Here is a 10,982-nt window from a genome sequence, read left to right on the forward strand (position 1 = left end):
CCCTGCCTTCCCCTGCCCTTCCCCCCTTTCCTCCCTTGCCCTTCCCTCCTCTTCCCTGCCCTTCCCTCTCCTGCCCTCCCCTCCCCTCCCTTGCCTTTCCCTCCCCTGCCATCCCCTGCCCTCCCTTCCCCTGCCCTCCCCTCCCCTGCCCTCCTCTCTCTCTCCTTTCCTACACCCACACCCACACGGCTCCTCATCAACATCTCCCCCATACTGTTTGGCCTTTGCTGTATCTGCCCAAAATCTGTGACACTTTTTCCACTTGAGGAGACATTTTTTGAGATTAGAATCAATGCATGCTGTGGTAAAAATGACGAGGACAGTGGTGATGACACTGATGATAAACTGCATCGCTGTGATGGTCCCAAGCAGCCACTCAGGATCCCCACACTTCTTTCATGGCCACCATTTTAATGACTCTAAATTCCCTCTGGTGTGATTAAGATTGGGATTAAAAGTTCTATTAAAATCTTATGAAACAGCTTCAAGTCACCTGGCCAAAGTCTCACGCTTGCTGTGAGCTGAATCTCTATAATAACTTCTTTTGCATGTAAATTCTCCTTGATTTCACAGTGAGAAAAAGAGATGATTCTAAAGACATTGGTGAAAAAAAAAAATAAGGACATTGGTGAGTCTCCTGGGTCGCAGCATCCAACACTGCCAGCCTGCGGTCAGGCCACCTACAGATAGATGCTGGCAGCGTGGAGCATGGTAGAGCAGGGCCTTGAGTGTGTATTTGCTCATTAATCCATGAAAATAAATAAGATGATGAAAGATAAAATTGCAGGGTGGGAATTGCTCTGGGTTGAATCATTCCAGGCTGAAACTATCTGGTATTCTTATCTGCCTTGGTTTTCAGTGGGCCCCAAATATGCAACGTGGCTGCCACGAAGAGCAGCGGAGCCCAGTTACATAAATCAAAGTGAAACAAAAGGAGCCTCAGGACCAGCTTCTGCGCCGATCAGGCTGCGAGGGGAGAAGACACATGTTCCATGAGGAAGAGAGCCTTTGGCAGATGTTAACAGAGTCCAGAGAAGAATCTGGAGGGTTCCTGTAGGAGATGCCAAAGTAGGTCACAGACAAGCTCATGAAAAGGACTGAATAAAATTTAGGCAAAGGCTGAGGAACACGTTGTGGATAGTGGATCAGCCACAAGTGGCGGCACTGAGGGTGGAGGCGGATTTCTTCTCCAAAGAAGAAATTCTACCCATGTGCCCCAACCTGCGAGCAGAGGTCATGGGACCCTGGCACACAGTGCCTGCAGGAGCAGCAGCAGCATCTGCCTTCGGAAGGAGGCCAAGGCAGATGAGCACAGTGTACGTTCTGTGCAGAAGGCAAAATACGGTGCAGATCTGTTACACGAGACACCCGAAGTGTGCATGACTCGCTTTGAAAATATTTATGTTTCTTAGTATATCTTTGCAGAACACGACTACCTTCCTCACAGGGAGTTGGAATATGGACACAAGCATCTTTAATCTTTCTAGGGCTCTTTCTTCTCCCTTTCCTTCACACCAAAGCACAAACAATTTAAAGAACAAAGTAAAAGACAGATGAAGGGAAACAGGGAGAGAAGCTTTGAGGAGATGGGAAAGGGTTCTGGGGATGGGAGAGATTGGGGAAGTAGAAAGGACTGGGACAAGACTTGTGCATGGGTGACTTCCCCAGGAAGACCGTATCTACCATGCGTCACAAATACATGCTAAATTCTTTTCAATGTACACTGACTTGAAAATTGTGTAATTCTGGTTTTATCATGATGATAACCTTATTTATCAAATAACAAGAGAGCAGGCTCCCCTGGGCTATTGCAGGAAGAATAAAATGATCATATATATATATATATATATATATATATATATATATATATATGATATTGATTGCAGGAGTGGGAATCGCTCTGAGTTGAATCATTTCAGGCTGGAGAAAGCCCAGGCTCCCCAGAGTTCCACTTTTTCCAGCGAGAATGAGAGCTTAGCTCGACTTTATTCCTGAGAGGCCCATGAAGACTCAGTGGGCTAACAGTCTCTCAGGGGGACGATCTGAACGTGTGGACTGCCAAGTCCTCAGAGGCAGGTGAATGGATGTTGGGGCTGTACTCCCCAAAACCACGGCATGAGGAGTTGGGGAAACAGAATGTTGACATCTTAGACATTACAGAAGACACACTGCCATCGATCCCCCTCAGTGCGCTCTTTCTTGTCCAAACACACTCATGCCCTCGTTCTGGCCACTTTTTGGAGCAGCTCACACCCTTGTGTGTCCGCCGTTGAGCTGTGTAGCTACCTCAGCCTCCTAAATGGATTCAGAATGCTTCCCTTTCATGGCCACGCTGACTCTGGAAAGAGCCCGAAACCGCCCAGTGGCAAATCTGGTAGTAAGGTGGATAGGGCCGCAGCGGGGGGCCCTTACACCCTGTCTCCCGTTAGATGGCACCTGCAGCAGCGCGCGCCATGAACTTTAGCACACCGCATAAAGACACTCGGGACAGAGCCTGCTTCAGAGAGCGCAAGCCCAGGGAACAAGTGTGAGAAGCGAGGAGTACACTTTCCCAGGGGCACTCCTGGCAACCTGTCTTTAGCTTTCATACATTTTTAAATTTTAGCAGTCAAGGTGCATTTTAGCTATCTGTGTGTCCACTGTCGCTCTGTGTCACCAACCTCGACCCGAGCAGGACTTGAGCGATAGCGTCCCCATGTGGGTGCGCGGGGTGCGCGCGGTGCGCTGGGTGCCACACACCGCGAACGTCCTTACCCTGGCGAGTCAGACTTGTCCTGGTTGGCGGTCCGGGGGCAGGTCACCTGCTGCTTGCTGTTGGGCGGGCGCAGGGAGCGAGGCGGGAGCAGTCAGGGAAAAAGGAAGCCGGGCTGGGGGCCGCTCTCCAGCCAGCTTGGCGCTGGCAGGGAGTGGCTGCACCGGAGGATCGGAGGATCTGGGTATCGGGGTATCGGGGTATCGGGGTATCGGGGTATCGGAGTATGGGAGGATCGTTGATCGTATCACTCACGGGGAGGATCGTTGATCGTAGCCACCGCCTCCTGTGCACCCCGCGCTTCCTCCCCGATCCTCCCCTTTCCTTAGCGACCCTCCCCCCACCCCCTCGAGGGTTTTCTGAGAAAGAGGCCTCGCGACACGGTGGCGGGGACTGTGGGTTTATTTGGGGGTGGGATTGGGGGAAGAGGAGAGCGCCTCGCTTTTCTAAACGCGGCTTTAAGACTTGAGACAGCCGAGAACATGAAAGAACCGGCCGCCAAAGAAAAACCGAGAGCTCAACGTGGACTTCGGTGGGGCGTGGGTCCAGAGATCTCCCTTTCCTTTGTGCTGGCATTTGAACCTGGGCTCAGGGTCCCGTCCTAGCTGTGATCTCAGATCTGATGGAGAGACAGAACGGCTTCCTGCCAACGCAGAAAATCTCTCCCAGTAGGAGAGAAAGAAATCGGTTTTATTGTGGGATACACATTACATCAGAATGAGAGACTCGTCCCAGACGACCTGCTAAGACACTGCAGAGACAGTGGAGGGCGCCTAGCTGTATTATATAGGCCAGCGGAAACACCCCCACTAGTGTGCTCTGAGTCACAGATAAGGCTCAGCGAGAGGACTTAACCACGCCCAGTTCATCTTACATCTTTAGCTCATGTTCCTCGTCTTGAGCTGGCGCGTGGCATCACACGTCTTAACTCATTTTGAAATTCTCCCCCCTCCTTTCCCTCTCCCCTTTCCATCTGTTGATCTTACCATTCAAGAAAAATCTATCTCCCTATTTCCTAATATCTATCTTTTGTTTCTGGCTCTTTATTTATACTTGGGTTTTTCCTCATCTATGAGAAACCTTGAGATGCTTAGACTTCTGTGTTTTTCTTCACTTCACATGATGGTCTCCTACCAATGACTCAAGTTCACCCTTCTTTGTGGCTGCGTCCATTGTAAGCCAGAGCACATTTTCTTTATCCACTCAGCTGCTGATGGAGGTGTAGGCTGCTTCCACGATTTAGCTGTTAGGAACTGTGCTGCTGTACACAGCAGTGCCGCATGTATTGCTGCATACAATGTCATTAACTCTTTCAGGAAGATACCTAGAAGGGAACTAGCTGGGTCAATGCAAGTTTATCTTAAATCCACTTTGTGACAATCTGTGTTAGTCAATTGCACTGTCCAGAGGAGAATAAGCCTCCTATCCTATGGCAAGAGAAAGTTTTGCAACTTGGGAGTGTAAACATTAAGCTCCTATCCAGGCTAAGTTCTCAGACTCCTACTTCTGGTGTCTGGGAGATAGCAGCGCAACACCATCTTTGATTTGCCCTTCAGGGATGCCTCCAGGTACTTGAGAAAGCTTAGGGCGGGGAGGAGGAGTTGTCAAATGGCAAAAACCTTTTCAAAATACTTTTACCTTAGGACTGGGGAGATAGCCCAGTAGAATAAGCACCTGCCTGGCAAGCGCAGGGTCTTGAGTTCAATCCTCTACTTTTATCTTAAAGGGTCAAAAGAATTGACAATTATTAACTTTCTTTAATGAAGTGTAAGGTATTCATACATACAGGATAAAAGTTGAATACTTTGGAACTCCTTCTAAAAGTAAGGTGGGGAAGAGATTCTCCATTTGGGTGGATTTTGATCTTTCACTTCTGTCTTGTTTAAGCTGCAGGACCAGCAAATTCCAAGGTGCAACTAGACTCCTACCCAGTTAAATGAGACTGCTATCGTGGTGGCTGTCTGAAACCTATGTGTAGTCAAATGCCAAAATATGTCCATGATATTTTGGAAGAACCAGAAACCTAAAGAATAAACAGAAAAGTGTAATGGTTATTATGTTATGAATTCTCCCAAGCAAAATTATTACAAGCTCAGTTTCACAGCTTTTGTTATTTGGAGAAATTCAATTTTATTTCATAAAGATATGTCTTCACGGTAGAACCTGATCTTTGAGGCCCAAATTTCTGTCTTTTTAAAATTCATGGAGGACTTAGTAAAAGGTACATGAACGTTGTGGAAGTGACAAATCAAATCTCATGACTCGTTTTTACTATAAGGTATTAAGCACTTACTATCTTTTATAGCATTATTTCTACAGCATTTATTTTTTTATTTCCTAGCTGTTTTGCTTTATTATACATATATATTATATTTATTATAACATGAAATTATATTTAAAAGATAAAGTTAAGGGCTTCCACACATATTTATTGCTTTGTGTTTTTAAAACCTAAAGATTAGAAATTAGCACTATTTTAGGAAAAATGCATTTTTGGTTGCACTTTGTAAATGAACTTAACAATCACATTCTGACTATTACGTTTTTTTTTTTTTTCAATGCCAGCCTTTTATTAGACATGAAGAATCAACAAAGTTGTGAAAAATGCGGGTATAATCTCTTCCTCTGCCTCTTTAGCTCTGTATCTTCCTTGCTGAGGTCTGAGGAAGGCTCTTATTTAGGAGGTCAGCCCTTTATTCCACGACAATGCCTCCAGGGGGCCTTTGTTCAGGGAGGGGACAGGAGGAAACCAGCAGTCCCAGCCTCAGCCAGCGGCACAGCAAGCTGTCGGTTTCCACCTCGAGCAAGCCCCACCTGCGGGCAGCTCTTGGGGAAACTGAAACACGCCACTGAGTGGGTGCTGGGAGACCGCTGCGCCTGACAAAGCCCCACTGCATGTCGCCGTCAGCACCCGTGCTTTCCAATCAGATGTAACTTTCCATGGGGTTGGATGTTTCCAGTTTACAGAAGAACACCACTGCTCCAAAGGAGAAGTTAATTCATGTTAGGGATTGAAGAAAAAACCAGTTACTGAGAAGGTTCCTGAAGGGCCCAGTGACACGCTTTCCTTATCTGCTGTGTTTTAAATGCTGATGTAAAAAAGCATACTCAGGTTGAGACTTTTTCAAAAGGGAGTTTTTGCTGCCTTTTCACTGCCAAAGTTCATCTTGATGCAATACGTTGTTTAGGTTGTTTAGCAACAGGATGTTTTTTTCAGAAGTGGTGGCTGATTATAATAACGAAGCTGAATAAAGCTTGCAGTCCCCCAGTCCTGGAAAACCTACATTTTTCATCCCACTTCCCATTTCAAAAAACAACTGAAAAAAAAAATCTTAACCAAATAAAGTAGTAAGGCTATTATAACTGAAGATACTGTTTCATATAGAAAGACATTCTGGAAGAATTAAAAAGGGGAGATCCAGCCCTAGCCCAGGCCCGGTGAGTGTGTGGGAGAGCTTCAGACTACCATGTGTCCACGGGACCCGTCCGATCCAAACCCAGGCACAGCATGAATATGACCCTCTTCCACGCCCTTGGGACCCCCCCTACCACTCTCCAGCCCCCCACCCCCCGCCCCATGAGTGAGAATTTCTGCAATGTTCTCAGGACCCCCAGATCCAGCCCTAGCCCAGGCCTGGTGAGTATGTGGGAGAGCTTCCCTCTCCCCTACTCCCCCTTGTCCCCTTCAGACTCAGCTCAGGCTTGGCATACAGGCCTGGGGTGAAACTCTGCAGCTGAAGTCCCTGAAGAGAGACTAGGGGACAGAACCACCCAGCTAGTCCAGGAGCAGAACATCTTGCCAGAGGGGCACAACAGGTTCACTCCCAAGGGCTACAGCAGGATGGAGTTGAGCACAGCAGCCAGACCCAAGCCAGGCACGACTGGATAAATTCAAACTTTGTAAATTTGCACCTAAATTTCAGTAGGTGCTAAGGTTATAATTGCACCAAAGCTCTACAACAAACGTCAGAAGACAGTGCTACACAAAATGACAACAAGAAGGAGCAAAATGCAATCTCAGACCCCAAGCCCACCCATAACAAATGCAGAGGACACTAGCACAGAACAAATTGGGAATCACACAGCTGAAATCAGTGAATCAAGAGCTTCTGAAATAAAGAAACAGCTGCAGAAAGGTATAGAAGAACTCAGATTGGAAATAAAAAAAAAGAAATCCCTGAATTAATAGCATCTGCAGTGAAGAATCAAATGCAGAAATATATGGAGGAAACCCAATGCCCACGCAGAACAAGTGCAGAAGACACTAGCTCAGCTCAAATGTATGAATTAATAGTGTCTGAAGTAAATAAGCAACAGCAGAAAGATATAGAGGAACTCAGAGTGGAATTAATTTCTGAAATAAAAAAGAATTAAAAGGGATAAAAAGATGAAAACTCATCTCTCCCAGTCTATCAGATATAAGACTCTAATCTCAATGCACCCAGTAGTGCTGACTTGAAAAAGCAGAACTTTAATGTTAAGTTAAAAAAAATTATTATACAGCTGCTTGGATTAGATTTTCAAGTTCCTGTGAAAATATGCATTTTAAAAGTTTAGCTTTTCATTATGACATTCTTCTACTATTGACAATTCTATTTTAAATTACTTGTTAAGTCTGACTTTTAAGGTCTTAAAGGTCAGGGGAAAAAAGGTTCCACAAAGAAGGTACTGTGCCCATCTGTGCAACTGAGCGCGCCTCTAAACTTGGGCTCCCCGTTTTCCTCCGATCCTTTCCTGAGGGGCTTTTCATGCACAGTTGAGACGAGTAGTTAAGTGGTATGAAGCGATGATGTCAGCCAGGCAATGCTCATGGGACCAGATGACTTCATGGCTGCTCCAACACACTGCAATGACGCTGCCTTAACTGGACTGTCCGTCCAGAGCACACACTGCCTCTTAACATTTGGTGGCAATCAGCACACAGCCATCATCAGGAGAAATAAACAGAAGAGTGAATGAACTTGAAAAAAATAATGTATAAAGCCATTCCTTAATGTTTTTCCAGATATTTTAAAAGGACAGCTTCCTTGTACTTGAAATAGCAGAGTCCCTGCTCCTGTGTGACCACATGGGCTTGGCGTCCGTAAATGAGAACCACTACAGGCAAATACGTTCCTCAGAGGCTCTCAGAGACCAGTCCTGGGAAAGGTACCTGTCACTTACCAGCTATTGAGCTTTACCGCTCAGAGAACTGCCAAAACACAGTCGAAGCCAAACTCTAGGTTAAGGTAGGTTCTTTATATTATGCGCATACTGATTAAATTCAAGCATGTTCCTCAGTGGCAGGCAATAATGACTCAATTTTGGAAAGAAACAAAAAGTTCAGTTTTTAAATTTTTTTTCTGCTTATGGGCACTACCTCCAAAGTTTCACAGACAGACACATTGTATAATTCATTCACTAGATAGGAGAGGCTAGATCCCAGCCATAAATTCAGAGCATTCCAGAGAACAAAGTTTGCCGCTTCAAAAATACAAAGAGATTCCAGCATGCAGTCAAGCACTGTGAGAAGGGATCGCCAGACACACTGCAGACCAAGCTGAGCTCTGCTGTGAGCCGGGCAGATGCTGGGACAAGCTCCTCACTCAGACTAACTCGGTCATGGGACAGGGCTCTCTCTGTGGGATATGCGAAGGACACAAGAGGAGCTAGATGCCAAATCCCCTTCTAGCGCCATTGTAAATGTTGAGGACTTCTGTTTGAAAGAGCATGCTAAAATGGACCAGCCGGAACACTGTATGTTAACAGCTTTAAAAATTTTTTTTAAAATAAAATCCCAGCCCCATGTGACACTGGAGGTTTTTTTTTTTTTTTTTTTTCATTTTAAAAATAGTTCTTAATTATTTTCTATGAAACATATTGGGAACTCAAAAAAGTCTGCAGCATTTTTTGATCATTGAAGTTTGGTTTGAGGGGATGGTGCAGGAAGCAGGAATTAATCAAATTTCTTGTGTTCTTCAAATGAGAAAGGACTTTTCTTCTCTGATGTATCATGTGGAAGTATAACTGGGGGAAAAGTGGAATGTAGGCGATCATTATCAGAATTAGGAATGCATAGCAGTCAAAGGAGAAATTGTTTTGGTTAGGTAAACTGATGGAATTCAGGCCAGCCTGCCTGACAAAGGGCAGAGCTGCGTAGATTGTGAACAGCTCCCCCGACATGCCCATTGGGTACAGCAGGATGAAAAGCGTATACCTGGCCCATATGATGAGGTAAGGCAGAAGGTTTAATAGACTGAATGTATAAAAGGAGCAACGGATAATTTCTGTGACTGTCCAGGCAGTAACAAACAGGAGGATGCTGTCTTCAGGCTGTACCTCTCTGACACTGTGTGTTACTGCCCATATTAGAAAAACTCTTGACATCACCTGGAAAGAAGTCAGGACAACAGAAGATGGGGCAATTCCCATAGCACAATGTAAAACCTCCAGTAAGGCTCCAGTTTGGAAGAACTTCAAGGGCTTTTCTATTGAATAATAAAGGCTATGGTAGCTCCCTTTAGCCAGATATGCTCTGATCAAACCAACTGCTATCACCAGCCACCTCACACGTCATCACCACATTGTAGATGACCAGCTACGCCGTGGCCATAGGCCCCAGGCCCTTCTTCCTCTGAATGCCACTGCCTTCACTGGGCCCAGTCTGGCCCCTGCCACCCCCATTCCCTTTAGTAGCTGCAGTGTCCACCCCTGCCACCATGTCAAGTGCCCACAGCCCACTGTCCCTCTATAAGCACAACCCTCTGGACTTGGCTGGACAAGGGGGCTACTATTATAGTTTTGACCAAGAATGTCCCTAAGAGCCTCATGTAGTCAGAGGCAAGCTTTTGGAAGGTGATTGAACTATAGCATTGCTACAGTTGATTTGATGTTAAGAGCTGGGGCCTGTGTAGAAGCACATTGCTGGGACTGTCACCTGGAAGGGTATTTATTTCTCCCTTACTTCTCACTATCCTCCATGATTCCTGGCTTCCATGACATGAATAGGTTTCCTCTGCCTAGACCCTTTCATCATGAGCCTTCTGTCTGGGCCTGCCAAACAGAGAGCGAAGCTTTTAAAATATGAGACAAAATAAACCTCTCCTTTAAATTGCAGATATTGAGTATTTTATTCCAGAAAGGAGAAAAGTAACTAAGATAGGTTTTGGTACCAGAAGTGGGGTTGGGGATATGAATATACCTGGTTATGTGGTTTGTGAGCCTTTGGTACTGGTTCATGAGAGGATTTTGGAAAAGTTTAGAGTTGTGGGCTTGAGAAGCCTTAAAATGTTGTAACCAGAGCTTGATGAGAGATTCTGGTCAGAGAACAGAATGCCAACAAAAAGGAAAATGGTAAGGGTTAGCCTTAAGAGGTTTCAGTTGGGAACAAAAGACCCCATTGGCAGTTGGACTTGAGGCTATGAGTGTTATGTGCTGGCAGAAAATTTTTCAATGGAGACTCACAAATAATACAGGATGGCTAGAGGGGATCCCAAGAAACCAAAGTGCAAGATATCTGCATGTACCTTCTTTGTGCAGAACTGCAGAGAGGAGCACAAGAAGATGAACCCAGAAGTCCTTGCCAATTTTGCAGAATTTTCCAAGAAATGCTCAGAGAGGTGGAAGATGATGTCTGGGAAAGAGAAGTCTAAGTTTGATGAAATGGCCAAGGCAGATAAAGTTTGCTATGACTGAGAGATGAGCGATTATGGATCCCAGCCCCAAAGGTTATGGACTCCCTTGTGAAGGGAGGGAAGAAGCCAAAGGACCTCAGTGCACCCAGAAGACCACTGTCTGGATTTTTCATGTTTTGTTTGGAATTCTGATCCAAGAACAAATCCACCAACCCTGGTATCTCCATTGACAATGTGGCCAAAACGCTGGGTGACATGTGGAATAATTGAAGTGGCAGTAAAAAGCAGCCCTACATCACCAAGGCAGTGAAGCTGAAGGAGAAGTATGAGAAGGACGTGGATGACTATTAGTCTAAAGGAAAGTTCGATGGTACAAAGCGTCCTGCTAAAATTGCCTGGAAAAAGGTAGAAGAGGAAGAGGAAGAAGAGGAGGAGGAGGAAGAGGAGGGGGGAGGATGAATAAAAACTTGTCTCCTTGTGAATCCCTTAGAGTAGGGGAGTGCCGTGACTGACCATTTCTTAGGTTAAACACCAACCAAATTGCAATTGTGTAGTCTCTCAAATGCTCTGGAAGTTGGCAGTAGTTGTTCAACATGGCCATGGGGGTCTGGAATGCT

At 45.6% G+C, this 10,982-nt stretch overlaps 1 protein-coding gene across 1 annotated transcript in view; it reads right to left on the reverse strand.

Annotated features, from left to right (window-relative positions):
* Positions 1 to 10,982, reverse strand: part of Gimap1 (GTPase, IMAP family member 1) — a 21,280-nt gene that overhangs the window by 4,466 nt on the left and 5,832 nt on the right. The window contains exon 3 of the mRNA XM_004629005.2: positions 4,257 to 4,333. Within this exon, the coding sequence (XP_004629062.2) occupies positions 4,257 to 4,333 (77 nt within the window). The remainder of the gene's footprint in view (positions 1 to 4,256; positions 4,334 to 10,982) is intronic.

The sequence above is a fragment of the Octodon degus genome, unplaced genomic scaffold (genome assembly GCF_000260255.1).
Source record: "Octodon degus isolate 3935 unplaced genomic scaffold, OctDeg1.0 scaffold00027, whole genome shotgun sequence".
Taxonomy (NCBI): Eukaryota; Metazoa; Chordata; class Mammalia; order Rodentia; family Octodontidae; genus Octodon; species Octodon degus.